This window comes from Petaurus breviceps, unplaced genomic scaffold (genome assembly GCF_028583685.1).
Source record: "Petaurus breviceps papuanus isolate PSGF00001 unplaced genomic scaffold, PetGlider_PUasm1.0 174, whole genome shotgun sequence".
In the NCBI taxonomy this organism is placed as follows: Eukaryota; Metazoa; Chordata; class Mammalia; order Diprotodontia; family Petauridae; genus Petaurus; species Petaurus breviceps.
This window is the reverse complement of record NW_027185761.1, coordinates 62731465-62748920: the sequence shown is the minus strand read 5'-3', so window position 1 is coordinate 62748920 and position 17456 is coordinate 62731465. Positions and strand designations below refer to the sequence as shown.

Below are 17456 nucleotides of genomic sequence, written 5' to 3'. Positions count from 1 at the left end.
TCCATCCTTCATCCATCCATTCCTCTACACCCCTCCCTCCCTCCATCTATGGAGGTGCTGGTTGAGTTTACATGACATTGATTACTGCTTCTGGTTTAGAGAGATGAGTCTGTAGAAATTGGAATCTTAAACTCAGGCTGCTGTGTGGAATTCTCTTTGTTTAAACAGCAGCTCTGAGAAGCCATGATTGCCCAGCATTGAAATCTCTTCCTGTCGCCTTCCCTGGAGCCCCTCTTCCCTCCCAGAGCTCTGTGCCCAAAGGGACCTTGGAGCCTGTCTAGTCCAGTTCCCTTGGTGTCCAGAAGAGGAAACAGCTTCGGAGGGGAAAAATGACATGCCCAGGTCATGCCCGTAGGAAGCATCAGAGGAGAGATTCCCACTTAGATCCCCTGAGTCTAGAGCCATCACTCTGTGCCCTGCTGCTCATTCTGCCTGAAGGTGGGGTAGGAAATGCCCTTCTCCACTTGTTAAGTGTGGGCTGTATGCTGTGAGGAGGGAAGCTGCCAGGCTTGTGGTCACAGCACCTCCCTCCAGTCCCTCTGCTGCTCCTGCCCCCAAGCTGTCTTTGCTTCTTCCAAGATCCCAGTGTGGCCAGTTACTCTGGAGCCTGTGGAAAGACTCTGTTTTGGGGGTGGCAGCTTGGGTCTGGATTTTCTAGCTTGCTGCTCCTCTGCCTGACCAGGCCTCTTCTCCTCTTCCCCCTTTTATTGGTGGTGGGAGAAGGTTTGGCGGGCAATCTCATTGGTGAAGGGAATGCCTTGTACGGGAATGCCGGTGACTCAGTGGCCTGGGATATAGAGAGGTGAAGCAATCTGCTCAATGTCACACAGTAGTAAGTGTCAGAGTCCGGCCTGGAACCTTGGTCCTCCTGGACACAAAGGCCAGCCCTCTGACCACTGGACCACACTGTCCCTTCTCCCATGATATGGCCATATCCCAAAACAGCCTAGGTGCTGGCAAGGCCCTCCAAGGGTATGATCTGACAGGATTGGCTGAGAACGGGCTGAGCTGGGAGAAAGGAGGCTGTGGGTTTTAATCCTGGTTCCCAGCTGTGTGACCTTGAGGAGGACCCTTTCCTGCTCTGGGTCCCAGAGTTGTCTGTAAACCGAGGAGCTGACTTGGGTGGCCTCAGTTCCGTATTGATTTCAGAATTCTATTGTTTCTTGATGATAACAGGCAGACACACTGCTGCCTAGAACTGACCCCTGATAGTGATCTCTCCTGACCTATTTCAGCTGGGGGTCAGTCTAGAAAAGAGCTTCCTTGTCTTTAACATGGGAGGTGTGGTCTTCCAAATCTCCCCCTCCCCCCTGCGTTTTACTTTCATGGGGGTATCTGGGAGCCAGAACCTTGAGCTCTTGGCCTGCCACCTCCCAGGGTCTGCTTTGGACAGAGTGAGAAGCAGGGGGTGAGCTGCCCAGTTCTTGGGGAACCCAGACAAGCAGAGGCCCTTGGGCTGGGGAGAGGGGAGAAGAGGCTCTCTAGGAGGAAGCTGCTTGAGAAGCCAACAGGATGAGCCAAGGGGCTTTTCTGCAAGTGTCCAGGAACCTCTGACTGCTCTCTTATCAGCTCCTAAAGTCCACTGGCCTCTTTCCCTGCCCTTTCCTCTCATTCCAGGCCCAGCATTGCCCCTTTGGGTGTGGCTGCATCCCAGGCCATCAGCTCGTTGGATCTTTTGGAGGGCAGGGTGAGGGAAGGGGAGAAGCAGAGGATGATGGGCGTGCTCAGAAGTAGGGATGTTGGCAGGGTCGAGGGGGTGCCCTTGGGGTGCTGGTGTCTCCCTGAGTGGCAGCTTGGTGCTTGGGTTTTTGTCACTGCCCACTGTGGACATGCAGGCTGGTTTCTAGGGGACGAGGTTTGGGTCTGTTCTCTCCCCTTGTTAGGGGCTCAGGTGGATGGAGAACTGACTGGGTTGGAGTTATGGTGCCCAGATATTGCTGGCACCGAGGGCTTGGTCGCTGATGGTTTTGTCCCAGTTCCACACCATCAACTCCATCCTTCACTTCGCTATGAGCCGCACTTTCTGCCTGGGACAGGACTTTGCAGGACAGTGACCGGGCAAAGTCATACCGGCATGTTTGCTAATGAATAAGGAATATGAATGTCTGAGAGCTAGCCGTGGTGCTTGGGCGTAGAGTTAGCAAGAATCCCGCTCAAGCCTTGCTTCTGACGCCCTCCACACAGCTCTCAGTGCTGGTCTCTCAGGGTCTGTGCTGCTCTCCAGAATGGAGTCACAGATGTGCAGTTGATCTGTATTGGTGGAGGTCCCATGCTGGGAGTTCCCTCCATGGACAGATCACTGATGACCTTGGTGCTTCTGGAGTTCTCATTCCCACTGAGGACTGTGGAATCAGTGATTGGCAGCGGTGCCCAGTAGCCAGCCACAAACCCATATTTACATCTTGCCTGGCACTGTCCTCATCGCTGACCTCCCCAGGGTTGCCTCCAGCTGCCCAGATGAATGTCCACCTGTTAGAAGTGAGCTATTTATCCTCCCCCAACCTTCTGTTTTTCCTAACTCCCCTCTTAGTGGTGAGGGCCCCACCATCCTAGCCCCTCAGGCTCACAGCCCAGGCTTCCCCTCGGCCATCCTCATCTCACCTTCTCGCCTCCCTGGCTTCCTTCCCACCTTCGTAACCCCCTCACTTGGGGGGTCTTCCCTTTTTGAGTGATGCCCCCCTTGTCCTGTCTATCCAGCTCCTTTGCATGCTGCTTCTTCCTAGAGTGTGAGCTCTCTGAGGGCAGGGGCCATCCTTTGCCGTTCTTAGCCCAGTGCCTGGAGCTTAATAAATGTTTGCTGACTGACTAACGGACCTTAGGGCATACAAAGGAAGTGCCTGCCATCTTTATAATCCTTCCTTTGTAAAAGTGACAAGGTCAGATTGGCTTACCTCAGTGACCTTCCTGTGCTTAAACTGTGGATCCTCTAAGCTGGGATCAAGTTGGAAAGATCCACGAGCCCTTTGTGGGGGCCTCAGTTTACTCCCCTGTAAAATGAGAAGGTTGACCTGGATTCTGTCATTTCCGAGCAGGGTCAAAGAGGGCACACCTTGAACATGACCCTTCCTCCTCCCCCCCCAGCATTAAGGGAATAATGATAATTGATGTCTGCATATCATTTTGTAGTAGATAAGACTCTTTATACAAATTCCGTTACCTCAACCTGGCAGCAAACCTACCAGAGAGAGGACGAGTATTTTCATTTTGTTTGACAGAGGGGAGACTGAGGCACAGAGAAGTTAGGTGCCTGGCCCAAGGAAGGGTTGGAGGCCCAGATCTGAGCCCAGGTCTTCCTGCTGCGACATGTCTGGTGCTCTGGTCAGTGGGTCCCTGCTCCTCAAGGCCGCTGCGCTCAGGAGCGGTGCCCAGTGGCAGTCTGAGCATTAGTCAGCCAGTCTGCTGAGTGACAGTGTATTGTTCTTACAGAAAGGGCTCCAGGCCCAGAGGGGGCCCCTGATAACTAGAACCAGGGGTTCCCTGGCAGAGGTTGGGCTTGTGTAAAAGTCACATTAATCTTGGGGTTTGCCCTCTGCTCCTGCCCCCAGTTTCCCTTTGGAGACTCCTGCCTGGCAATTTGTGGGGAGGAGGCTGAGCTCTTTGATCCTAGTCTGGACCTAGATCTAAGACATCAGTCAGTTCATTGCCCTGGTGGCCTTGGTGTCTGCTTTCTCTCCTTTGTTGTTCAGTGATTTCAGTGGTGTGCGACTCTGTGACCCCATCTGGGGTTTTCTTGGCAGAGATAATGGAGAGCTTTGCCATTTCCTTCTCCAGTTCATTTTACAGATGAGGAAACTGAGGCAAACAGGGTGAAGTGACCTGCCCAGGGTCTCACAGCTAGTGAGTGTCTAAGGTCAGATCCTAGCACTCTGTCTCTCCACGGTGCTACCCAGCTGGCCCCGTTTTCTCTCTAAGGACTCCACCTGTGTTTTGCAGCCATTCACAGAAAACAGCACCTCTGTTACTGAGCAAGAAAAAAGTGTAACTGGAGCGGAGGGCCCAGGGGTTTGGGGTGGATAGCAGTAGGCCTGGAACACAGCCTGAGGCCTTGAGACAAATTCTTCCTTACCATTGGGGGAACCAAGGTCCCTTAGGGGAAGTGACTTACCCAGGGTCACCGTCGTGATCTGAACCCAGGGCCTCTGATTGTCAACCCTGTGGCCGGAAGTAGTCGGTAGAATACTATTGAGGATGTCTGGTTAGGGCTTGCAACCCTGGATACACTGAGATCAGTCCCAGCAGAGGGGGCAGCCACACTGGTAAGGAAGATGGGCTGCTCATGGAGCCTGGGAATGGTACCGTTACCCCTGGGAAGACCCAGGCTAAGGTCTCCAGGTAATTCCTTTCTAGGCAATGTGGGGAAGGATGGGCACCTTCAAGGATGGCACAGGATGTCCAAGAGAGCGTAAACTCCCTGAGGGCAGGAGTTACGGAACTTTTTCTTTGTATCCCCAGCTCTCACCTAGGCCTGAGCTCACAGCAGACACAAATGCCTAAGCAATGCCTGGTGATTTAAGGGAAGCATGCCCAGGCTGCGATGGGCACCCCTGGCGGTGGCAGTGGTGCCCACATGGACAGAATTGTGAATCCATTGAAGCAAGAAGTGTAAAGTGTAAGAGGGAACGAGGAATGAGCCCATTAAAGAGGCCGGGGAAGATTTTTTGAGCGTGTACTCATGGGGTGGGATTGCTCTCCTTCAGCTCTGAGATGAAGGAGAAACAAACCAGATGCTGTCTCTTCAAGGGACCATCCTGACCTTTGGGTTATCCAATAGTTCCCTTCCTTTTGATCACGCTGGCCATGGACCAGCTGAATTAGCTTCAGATAAGAACCACTCTTCATTTCTTCCAGTGCAAGCTGGGCACTGGCCCAGATGAAGACCACTGCCAAGATGTGGGTTAAGCCCTGGTTTTCTAGAAGCACGTGTAGCCAGGCCCATCCACGAGCCTGCCACCCCCTATCGGGGCCTTGCCCAGCCCAGCCCTTAACCAAATGACTGTGTTTTACATAGTTCAGGCTTTTGGAAAAATCTCTCCATCTTGCCAGTTGGGCTTGAATCAGGCCCTCAGAGCTCTGGGGCCTGAGGGTGAGGAAGGGAAATGGCTCCATCTCTCACTCTGCCTTCCTCTCTCTGACTTTGGGCCAGGACCATTCCCTAGTGGGGAAACTGACAGAGGATGTGGGAAGGGGTGTTTGGGGCCTGGAAGGCGATGTGCATGGGCTGCTTAGAGCTGTCCAGAGATACCACCTCATGTGTCTGCCTTCTGGAGGCCGTTTCTTGTGGTCTTGTGGAAGAGATGGCTGGCTTCGGAGCCCCTGGGGCTTGGGTTTGAATCCTCCCTCTGAGACTTGCTAACGTTGGCCAACAGAACTGTTGCTGTTAAAATTATTCCTGCTGTTACTGTTGATGCCCGGGTGGCACTTTCAGATTTACAAAGTGCTCTAGAGACATCAGCTCATTTGCTCTCAAAACCCTCATGATCTTAGTGTGGCAGGGTATTATTATTTTTTTGAACAAAGCCTATAATGTCACTAGCATGGGGTAGTCAGTATTCTTAAACTTTTTAGATTATGTCTTCAGATTGGTAAAAGACTTTGGAGCACATGTCCCGTATATATGTATGTGCTCACATACACACATGCATTCATATACACACATATTTATGCGTGTAATTATTTAGAAATTATGTACATGAGTAAATCAAGAGTGCAAAAGCCTTAGAATGCTTAATCTGTGCTAAGGACTATTTATCACTAGTACTACTGTTCCAATGATTATATGTTATAAAAGTCATATAAAAGTAGAAAGGGAAGAAGAATTTGATTTTTTTTCCTGCTTTTTGGAGGGTAGTTGGGGTTAAGTGACTTGCCCAAGGTCACATGGCTAGTTTTTGTGTCAAGTGTCTGAGGCCGGATTTGAACTCAGGTCCTCCTGACTCCAGGGCCAGTGCTCTATTCACTGTGCCATTTAGCTGCCCCCAAGGGAAGAAGAATTTGATAAAGATGAATTAATGTTTGATCCTAGGGTCATACGGAGCTATTGGAATTTCTTGAGCAGAGGAATGACATGGTTAGGTAACATTTTGGTAGCTATATGGAGGATGGATGAGATGAGATAACATTTGTAAAGTGCTCTGCAAACCTTGAGACGCTATGTAGATATTGGTGATGGTGGTGATGGTGATGATGACGATGGTGATGATGATGGTGATGGTGGTGATGGTGATGGTGATGATGGTGATGGTGATGATGGTGATGATGATGGTGATGGTGGTGATGGTGATGGTGATGGTGATGATGATGGTGGTGATGATGATGGTGATGATGATGATGGTGATGGTGATGATGATGATGGTGATGATGATGGTGATGATGGTGATGGTGATGATGGTGATGGTGGTGATGGTGATGATGATGGTGGTGATGATGATGGTGATGATGATGATGGTGATGGTGATGGTGATGATGGTGATGGTGGTGATGGTGGTGATGATGATGGTGATGGTGATGATGGTGATGATGATGGTGGTGATGATGATGATGGTGATGGTGATGGTGATGATGGTGATGGTGGTGATGATGATGGTGGTGATGGTGATGGTGATGACGATGGTGATGGTGAGGATGGTGAGGATGGTGATGGTGATGATGATGGTGATGGTGAGGATGGTGAGGATGGTGATGGTAAGGATGAAGATAATAGAGTGGGGAGAGAGGCGGCAGGGAGAAGAACATTTAGGTGCCTATTGCAGTAGTCTAGGTGAAGAGACCTTCATGGACTGGGATGGCTGTGCTGATGGAGAGGAAATGTGGAGTTGGCAATGACATGATTCAGCAGCTGATTGAATGTGTGGGGGTGGGAGAATGAGGAACTAAGAAGGAAGTTCTGAGGTTGTGAAGGGTCGTGATGCACCTGATAGTAGTTGTGAAGTTTGGGAGAGGGGCGGATTTGGGGGTGATGTGCTGAGGCCTGAAGTCCATTGTCCCTGCCTGCACCTGCTCATCCTATGGGACCCTTGCTCTTCTAGACCTTTTTTGACTCACCAGACACAGCAGGTGGGTGGGTATGTTGGGGAACATTGGGATTTTCCTAATCCTTCCTGCACAGGTGTCTGGGTAGCCTTTTGATAATCACTGCCCTGAGGAGCTATCCAGACTCAGCAGGGCAGGGGGCATTTTTAGGGGTTTGTACAGTGAGAAGACAGGGCAGAGTCGGGAGCACGGGGGATAAGGGGAGATTGATTCTGTTGGAGACAAACTCCATGATGGTCTGTCATGGGGAGAGTGGCATTTGCTCCCTTTCCAGTGATCAGCTGAACACATGCCTGCCGTGGGGCTAGGCCTGGGGACTAGGCATAGGAAGCTCCCCAGTGCACATCAGCATCTGCTCTTGGAAAGTGCGGTCCGAGATAAGCCTTGAACCTCTGCATTCCGAGGCTGGCTTCTCACCCCTGTTCCCCCACCCCCTCCCATGAGGATCTTTATCATCCTCATTTGCCAATGAAGAAGCAGAGGCTCCAGCCCAGGGAGTGATGCCTCCAGGGTCCCTTAGCTAGCAAGTACCTGAGGCAGGACTCCAGGTCAGCTCTTCCTGACTACAAGGCCAGGACTCTGTCCACTCGGCCACAGTGCAGCTAGCAAGTACCTGAGGCAGGATTCCAGTTCAGCTCTTCCTGACTACAAGGCCAGGACTCCGTCCACTCGGCCACAGTGTGGCTAGCAAGTACCTGAGGCAGGATTCCAGCTCAGCTCTTCCTGACTACAAGGCCAGGACTCTGTCCACTCGGCCACAGTGTGGCTAGTCAAGGAGCTGAATGTCTCTCTGATCTAATGCAGCCCCTCCCCATCCTGAACTCATTATCCCCCCTTTTGTCCGCAAATTCCCTCACCCTGTTTCTTTTTGGGGGGTGTTGGAATCACACACACAAACAAATGAAATGCCAGGACTAGGTTGCGACATTTTCCCTGGTGACAGATGTAAGTCTGTGTTGGTGCTTTGGGGGCATTGCAGAAGCACGAGGGTTTTGTGTTTCCCCCAACTCGCTCTCCAGCACGAGGCTGGATGTGTCGGATTCTGTAGCCCAGGCATGTCAAGCTGTTAATTCTTCTCACTTGTGAAAACATTGCTGGCATTGTGAGGGCTGCCCCCCACCCCTTGTGGTTCTAAGGGTTAGCCTGTGAGGAGGAGGGGAAATGGATCTCTCCATGTGTCTTTCTTCTCGCTCTCATTTTGGTTCACATGTCACTGTGCATTTGGGTCAGGTCAGTCCCGGGTGGTGGTCAGGGAGTTAGGGTTAGGAGGCACTGGGGTTTGCCTGAGAAGGGTGCTGGCTTAGAACAGAGGTGATAATCCTAATTACTGACATTTATAGAGCCTTTACAGACATGACCTCATTTAAGCCCCAAGCAGCCCTGGGAGGTGGGTCCCATAGGTATTCTTATCCCCATTTTACTGATGAGGAAACTGAATCTGGGAGAGGGTGAGTGATTTGCCCAAAGTGATGGAACTGCTGAGTATTGGATTAGTCAGGTGGTGGCTGTCCTTTGTGCCCCAGGGGAACCAGAATGACGTCTGTGATGCCTACAGTGGGTCTGATGGGAGGTGGGAGATGAACTCAGGCTTTTCTGACTCTGAACCCTGAATGAGATCTACCGAGCTACCCTGCCCCTCTCTGCCAGACCCGCGGCCTCGTAGCCCTCAACCACGAAGCTGTGAGAAGTACTTCCCTGAGGAGAACCCGGAGGCCCAGCTTTCTACCAGGTTCTCCTTATCCCCAGGGATGGCATGGGGCAGGGTGGGAGGGCTAAAGCAGCTGGTGAAATTCTAATCCAGGACAGCACTGGATGGAGCTGAACTTATGGTCTCACCATGACATTCTTTCTCATACTAGTACCTAGTATATACACACATATGTGTGTGCACGTATGTATATGTGTGTTTGTGTGCTGTAGCTCAGAATCACTACCACCAACTCTGCCTCCTTCCCCAACACCCCGCACTGACCACAAGAGGGGGTGTCCTTTGTCCCAGGACTTCCAGTCCCTTCCCCAATGCTCAGGCCCCCTCTGACCTTCAGCATCTTTGCTTGGGCTGTCCCTTGTGCCCAGAACACCTTTTCTTTTTCACTTCTGTTTCTTCGAATCCTGAACTCCCTTTAATCAGGTGCCCTCCTCTACAGTAGGGCTTTTTGGATCTTCCTGGTTATTGCTCTCCTCCTGATTACTTTCTGTATTCATTTTCCTGGGTGCATAGTCCTCCTTTCCCCCAGTAGAATGGAGGCTCCCTGAGGGCAGGCACTGTCTCTTGTTTTGGAGCCCAGCACATAGAAGGTGCTCATTGATCGGAGCCCTGGGAGACACACACAGACCAGTCTGGCTCATGATCAAGGCGTCCCAGTAAAAGAAGGAAGGGGTCACCTGTGGGGATGGGTCATGGCTGGGCACCAAAGCCTGCCAGGTCATGGCCCCACTGCTCCTTGGCTAACTCTTTGGTTGAGGACTCTGCAAAGGGCGCCTCGAACCGCTCAGAGCTGGGCTTGTGGCCCGGGGTCCTTGCTCTGACCCCCCACAGCCCAGGAGTGGCTCTGCTGCCTTGGGCACTCTGCTCTCCCTCTCTGCACAATCCCTGCCCTGCCATCTTCACGCGGTCCAAGGAGCAGCTCGGGGTTTACAAGGAGGGGAAGGATGCGGAGTTTGCTTTGTTTTCCTTTCCTTTATCGTCGGTGAATCATTCCATCCCGGGTCCTTAATTGCAGTTATAATGAAATGCAGCTGCCTCTTTGCGGCTGCTTTTTCCCCAATTGTGGCTTGGGGTGATTGGAGGGGGAGCATTGTGGGGGGTGGGGAGCATCATGGGGGGGGGGGGGGTTGGGGGGGGGGGGGTAGGGAGCAGCGGTGGGGGTGGGGAGCGGGGGGGGGGGGGGGGGTGGAGCGGGGGGGGGTGGGGAGGGTGATGAGAAGAGGAATTGTTGAAAGGCCAAGCACGGTCATTTCCTCTTAGATCTGGGAGATGCTGCTCAGCTGAAATGCCTCCAGAAAAGCCACGCTTCCCATCAAGCCCCTGGGCCTCAGTTTCCTTATCTTTAAAAGGAGGGGATTGGTCTGAGGACCTTCTAACTCCAGAACTAGGAATCTAAGATCTAGACTTTAGCATGTTATAGTGCTTTGGCTGGAACCAAGGGACCTGGGTTCAAATCCTGCCTTAAACCTCACTACTTGGCCTCACTTTTCTCATCTGTAAAGTGAACTGGCTGGACTAGATGGCCTCCGCTGTCCCTGCTGCCTCTACGCCTGTGATCTTGGGAGCTAAGTGAACCCCCGGTCACGTTTCTCCTCCATGCTAATGCATTCTTCTTTTCCTCTCATTTGGTGTTCAGGGTCCTTGTCGGTGCTCCAAAGGCAGATTCAAAGTACAGTACTTCCGTGAAGTCCCCCGGAGCGGTCTTTAAGTGTCGGGTCCACACTAACCCCGACAGGAGGTGCACAGAATTGGACATGGTTCGAGGTCAGTCAGCCGCCCTCAGACCCTGCCCTCTGACCCCTTCCTCTGTGACTTTCTGTTGGCATTTTCAGTCTCTCTTTTCTGGGATGCAGTTTCATTTCTTTTAATAAGGAGAAATGATGGCTTTTTTCTTATCAGCAGAGAAAAATGATTGAAAGCTAAGGAGGTCAGAGGAAGCAGGGAACAATGCCCCCAGCCCCTGAAAGCTGTGTTTTCTCCCTTCTTTCCAGGAAAGAGTCGAGGCACGTCTTGTGGAAAGACTTGTAAAGAAGACAGGGACGACGAATGGATGGGGGTCAGCCTGGCAAGGCAGCCCAAAGCTGATGGGCAAGTGCTGGTAAGCTGCTCCACCTTCTCCCAGCTCCCAAGGGTGCAGCGGGGCCACCGTCCTAAGGGCTGATGGCTTTGGGTTGGGTCCTGGAGGCCAGGCCACAGCAGGTGAGCTGTTTACTGTGTGCCGGGCCCTCCCAGCACAGGCAGAGGCCAGCGTGCCAGACCTGGAGTTGGAACGACCTGGGTCCCTATCCTGCCCCTGTGAGTCTCATTATTCTCAGCTCCATGATGGGGAACATGAAAGCTTCTAGCCTCCCAGGGTTCTCGTGGGCCCAAATGAGTTAACACATGTGAAGAGCTTTGGATAATTCAGAGTGCCATATAAATGTCAGTGGTTATAATTAATCAGTGCTTACAATTGATGGGGGTGGGGAGTGGTTGTTATTTACAGGCGTGTGAAGGCTGGGACCCCACTTGGTTCTTGCAACAACCCCATAGATTGGTCCTTGTCTGTATTGTTATCTCCATTATATAGAAGGGGAAACTGAGGCTCAGAGGGGAAAGGAAGCTTGGCCATGGGGATGAATATCAGAGGTGGGTCTTTGCTGACCCCACGTCTGGAGGCCAGCCTCCTCTGCCATGGTGTGCAATGATAGACACAAGTGCGTCTCTTGTTCCCCCGGGCTGACTTCTTTGTATGTGTCTCTTTCAGAGCTGCTGATACCTTGACTTTTGTTGGGAACCATGTGGGATGGGAAGTTGTTAGAGATTCCTCTAATAGAATTTACCTTGAGGGCAGGGGTTATTTTCTTTTCTGTCTTTGCATCCGTAGCGTCTGGTACAGGGCTTGGCACATTACGGATGTAGTTGGTGCCTAATAAATGTTAGTTGATGGATCGATTGATTGTCCCAGACTGGGAGGACTGAGAACTCACCTGGGGATGGACTAACCCAGACTGGGAGGACTCAGGGCTTGCTTCAGGACTGTTTTCTTGTAGCTGAGGGGTGATGGAGGGAATGTTTAAGGCCAGCTGGTTCCTCTCTCCTCAAAAGGTCAGAACAGAGAGTTTGTTTTGTAATGGAGAAGGAGGGAGGAGTGTAGTTAGGTATTTAAAAAATAAATAGAACTTCTTTAAGTTCTATTATTGGTTATTAAACCCTGAAATGAGGAGCTGTGCAGCATGTGTGTGTGTGTCTATACGTATGCGCTGGTTGAAGTATGGTGTAGATAATGTGCCAGGTACATGTAGGCATGTTCTCGGGGGGGGGAGCCCCCAAAGAGAGGCTGAGTAGCTTCAGAGGTCTTAGAGCAGCAGGGGCTGGTGTGGAGGTTTCCTCCTCCTTCCTGTGCCAAGCTGCCTCTCAGCCAGCTCCATCTTCTGGGATTCTGGGTGCTTGGAGGGTGGGGATGGAGAGGGGGCCCTCACTGGCCTCAATCATGAACTAGAAGCAGGTCTTTATTGGGAAAAGACTCTGAATGTTGATCCTGTCTTCCAACCAAAGGGTAATGTGGATTCCCCCACCTTGCATCCCCTCCCCCTGCCCCAGGCCAGAGTACAATGTTTAGAGACAGAATCTTGAGCTGAGTGTGGCTCCCAGGCTGACATCCCAGCTGTCTGAGGAAGGCTCTCTCTGCATTGGAGGGTCCAGATTCCAGACAGACAGGGCACAGTCACCCACCTTCTGTCAAATCACCGGGAATAAGACGGCAGGGAAGAGGGCGAGGAGGAGGCCATAGGGCCTTGACATCCTACCAGGGGTCATGGAAACTGAGGACGTTTAGCCCAGAGAACAGAAGACTTGTGGAGATGTGACATCTGCCTGCGGTGTTTGGAGAAGGGGGATTAGCTTTGTTCTGCTTGGCTCTAGAGGGGAGACCTGGGAGCAGGGGATGGAGGTTGTGATAATTTAGCCTTGATGTCAATGAGAAGGTAACTGAAGGTCCATGGGCTCCCTCAGGGGGGAGGGGGTTCCCTGTAGTATAGTGGCCAGAGGCTTTAGGAAGACCTGAATTCAGATCCTGCTTCTGACACTAACTCTGTGACCTGTGTGACATCCTTGTGCCTCAGTGTCCTCATTGAAGCCCTGAATCTAAGGTCCAGGGATCCCTTCCTTGGAGGTTGGATCTAAGGCTGGATAGCTGTCTGCTGGTTCTCTTGTTCTGGAATGGGTTAGGCCCGATGGCCCCGGAGGCCTTCCTCTCCTCTGACATTCTTTAATACCGTCAGGACCCTTTGCAGTGAAAGGCACAGGATTTCGCAGCTCACCCAGAGATGCTGGAGTTAATTAAGCCCCTTGCCAGTGATGGTGTGCTTGGCCTTGGTATCTTCATGCTCAGAGACAGTCAGTGGTGCAGTGGGGAGAGTGTTGGGCCTGCACCCAATATCAAATCCAACTTCAGCCACTTAGAGCTTTATCTCCCAGGAATCTCTGGAGCAAACCCTTCTTCTTTGCCAGGCTGGTCTGCCTTCCCATTGCTCAGCAAACCTGCCCTGTGACTTTCTGCCTTTGTCCTCATTGTCCTCCTGGCCTGGAATATTTCCCATTTGATCTTGCAGAGTTTTGTGGAACCAGGCTTGAGATCCCGAGCTGCAATGTCTTAGAGGCCAGTGAGAAGGGATGCAGTGGGTGGGCAGCCCTTTGGGAATGTGGCCGCTGCTGATTCTAAGGACAGAAGGATTGGTGGGCACTGCCAGTCGGAGGAGTCAATGAAGAATGGCTCTACACTGAAACACAGACATTGAGAATGGCTCAGCCAGTGCCCAGGGTGTGATCCCTGGCCTGTCAGGTGCCTGCTGGGCCACGAGGGCACCTGTTAACTGCATGCTCCATTGTGAGTTGGGCACTGACTTTTCCCCCACATTCAGACCCAACAAGATGGTAAACAATTCATTGGGAACTGGTGGGAACCTTCTCTTGGCCTTCAGTGTCATCTGGGCCATCATGGTCTTTGAGATCACAGTTTAGGAATGTTGCGGCAGGAAGAAATGGCATTTTTGTTAATGGATTTTTTTAACGAGACCTCTAATTTCATTAGTATGGAAGAATCCTGTTCTAGGGCGCTCCTCACTCAGTCTCTGAGATTTGCCCCAGGGCACTGGAAGCTGGAGGGACTTGTCTGTAGGCCCAGAGTCCGCTTGTGTCAGAAGCTGAGTTTAGGAGCAGTGGACCCCAGAAGCTCTCTGATGAGGCACAGAAAACCAGTGACATCCCCAGGCCACGCAGATAATCCATGGCAACCTCAGGGTTTGAATCCAGGTCCTGTGACTTCAGGGCCTCTCCTGTTCCCACTGCACTATGATGCTCACAACAACGAGGCTAGCGCTCTTGGCTGGGTCAAAGCCACCAGACAAGTCCAGGAAGCTGGCCTTTTTGGGAGGGAGCCCTCAGGTCCAGCTTCTGTGACCGTCCTAGATGGAGGGTCCTCACTCCTTCTGGAGACCCTCAGCCCTGCCTCCTTGTCATCCTTCTGCTGCACTGGCAGAATCCATACCTCTCCTATTTCTTGGCTTTTGTGTCTCTGCTTTGGGATTTGGAGCTCAACCAGATGACAGAGGGACCCTTGTGGCCTTGGAAACAGTCCCCGCTGCTTAAGCAAGAGCGGCCCATGTCCCGCTCTGCTTTTGTCCCCTGGCTTTCTCAGTGACGTGTCGCTGGGCTTCACGCTTGTGGTTATCTCTGGTGAAGAAAGAGCAAAGACTTCCAATAAGTACAAACTGGTCACTTTCCCCTGTGCCTAGCACTGTGCTGCCCCCAGAATAGCTTGAATGGAATTGGGAGGTTCCCAGTCACTGGAAATGATTCACTTAGTTCTGAACGAGCAGAGGAAGTGGTTGTTATTAAACGTTTCTTGTCTCTCTCCCCCATCAGCTTTTCAGGGAAGACTTGTCAGACCCTAGAAATTGGGCCTCTGTTCCAGTAACTCCCTTACGTTCTTTCTCGTGGCCTCCTGTCTTCAGGGCCCAGCCAAGAGAGGATGCCGGGTTCAGAGAAGGCGCACATCCTTCCTGTTCCTGTTCCTTAGGCCTCCTTTTCCACTCAAGGGGCTCCTTGGGAAAGATTAATGGAGTAATTAGTGCTAGGTAGAGTCGTTTCTGGGATGTTTTTAGGAAAAACATGAAGAAAGAGGGCAGAGGAGCATGACCATGGACCTTGAGACACTTTGTCTTTCCTCAGTGAGGGGGGCCCTCTGCCTTTTGGTTCCTGTTCCTGGGACTCTGGTGCTGACCTCATGGTCGGGGCTGGAGGCTGTCTTAGCGTTAGGACTGGACGTGGGAATCTTGGCTGTCCCCCTCCCCCAATCTTTATCTGTCATTTCTGAAACGATTGCTCACGGTACTTGAAATAAAAAAATCTCATTGGGGAGTGCTCATTTTTTAGTTGTTTCTCAGTCGTGTCCAATTCTTTGTGACCCCCATTGGGGTTTTCTTGGCAAAGATCCTGGAGTGGTTTGCCATTTCCTTCTCCAGCTCATTTTACAGATGAGGAAACTGAGGCCAGCAGTGACTTGCCCAGGGTCACGTGGTGTCTGAGGCCAGTTTTGAACCTCTAGGCCTGGCGCTCTACCCTCTGCGCCACCCAGCTGTTCTACTATCTAGCTGTGCTGAGCGTGGTATTTGCTTAAAGAAACAAGTAATTAAGGGCAGTGGGTTCCTTCTTGTGAGCCTCAGAATGCACGGAGGCTGTCATCAGCATCCTTGGCCAGAGACAGCTCAGAGACCTGGTGATGGAGAGCTCTGGGCCCTGGTGGCTGAGCCGTGTCCTCCGCCGTGCCCACAGACTGGCAGATCATCGATTGCTTAAGAGTTCAAGCGTGGTGCCCAGCGTTGACAGATTTCAGGATGGCACCGGACACAAGACATGCAGCTTTGCTCGTAGAACGGGAACGGCCATTTGTCCCGCGATGTGTTTTTACAGTTCTCGTTCATCTTCGTGGTGATTTTGGTTCTTTGATAAGCGGGCTATTTTAGCACCAAACAATCGGAAGAGGAGGAAGGAAGACTGTTCACAATACGGGGGACAACAATGCCCAGTTTTATCCCATAAAAACAACCCTCTGAATGTCAGAGGTTATGGATGAATGAGGAGAGCATGAGACTGACTGCATGGCCCCACTGAGTCGAGCCGTGGCCTCTGAGGAGGCAAAATCCAGTCCAGCTTCTCCTCTTCAGTCTTAGTCAGCTAGCATTGATCAAATGCCTCCCACATGTTGGGCACTGGGACTCAGATGCAGGAGGAAGGAATCTCTGCTCTCAAAGGGCTTACATTCTAATGTGGGAGAAATACCCACGTCTGTAAGTAGGAATCAGTGTGGCCCAGTGGTTAGAAGATCAGAGTTCAGAAGCTTGATATCTGTGTGACCCTGGGCAAGGCACAGAACCTTCAGACCCAGTTTCCTTATCTATAAAATGAAGATTTATTTTGTAGGGTTCTAGTGAAGATTAAGTTTTATGCGTGTACACACATGTATGTGTATGTATATATACACACATGTACATACATAGTATATACATGTATGAGTTTTTGTAGACGTGATTTTAAAATATAACATATGTAAAGTATTTTGTAAACTTTAAAGTGCTTTATAAATGTGAGCCATCCTTATTACAGAATAAAAATATTCAAATACTCAGACCTATGTCATTAGGGTGTTACTGCCGACATTTCAGATTGTGACCTGTACATTCCCATCAGTGTGGGTGACTTTTGTTACGTGTGTCTTCCCACAGAGGGTCCTCCTCATGTGCTAGCAGCCTTCCTTCCTTTCTCCCCAGTGGAACTCTCTGGCTGTCCACCTTTCTGTCCCTCACTCTTGCCATTTGACCAGCCCATCTTCCCTTCCTGCCATACAATATCTTGATGATGTCACTTCTTTTTTGGGTTCCTCATATCCAGGACCAGGTGGGAGCCAGCTTGATCTGGCTTACAAGAGCTGATTGTTCAGTTTTCAGGATGACCATTTGCACCTGGGAAACGACCAAATGCTACAAATCAGGTCTTGATAAATCATTTTCACTGATGGTTCAGACTTCAGAGAGCGATGGAGAAAATGTCAGTAATTCATGTTAAACTTAAGTGTCCCCCCAGTTCCCATAGCTCCAAGGTGGCTGGCGGGGTAGTGCAGGTGGGGAAACTGAGGCCCAGCACTTCCTGACTCTCAGGCTGACTGGGTTTCCACTACCTCATGTCCTCTCTCGTTTAAAGTAGCAGCAATTGATGTTTCATTCATGGAACTCTCTCCTCATTGTTAGTCAGTAGTTCCATGTGATGCCATATCTCAATGTCTGTTGGTCATACTGCTAGAGAAAGGGCAAGGCCTTTTGGCAGAGAGCCATGGATAAGGTAGTGTGTCCCAAGCCTGTGGATGTGGGAAATATTCATAAGCTAACCCCAATTATTTTGATTGATCAAATAGTCTTGATTTGGCACTTTAAGAGAGCAAAATGTCTCCAAAGTGGGTGGGTCTCGCCCATCTCCCTGTGGGAAGAGGGCTTGGCCTGCCCACCTGGACATTGAATGGGCGGCTAGCCATCTGCTGGTCCTGGTGGTGTCTTGTGGACACAGCTGGCTGGCTTTTTGGCTGCCCTGCAGCACCCTGGAAGGAGAATCTAGGTTAGCTAATGCTAGAAGAAAGATCTCCCACCTCGGACATGTCTGGGGTCCTGGCAGGGCTCACCCCAAGGCC

General features: G+C 51.3%; 1 protein-coding gene across 1 annotated transcript in view; it reads left to right on the top strand.

Annotated features, from left to right (window-relative positions):
* LOC138158503 (integrin alpha-9-like) overlaps positions 1-17456 on the top strand; it is an 85316-nt gene that overhangs the window by 10146 nt on the left and 57714 nt on the right. The window contains exons 2-4 of the mRNA XM_069084570.1: positions 10374-10501; positions 10729-10893; positions 15442-15706. Of these exons, the coding sequence (XP_068940671.1) occupies positions 10374-10501; positions 10729-10893; positions 15442-15706 (558 nt within the window). The remainder of the gene's footprint in view (positions 1-10373; positions 10502-10728; positions 10894-15441; positions 15707-17456) is intronic.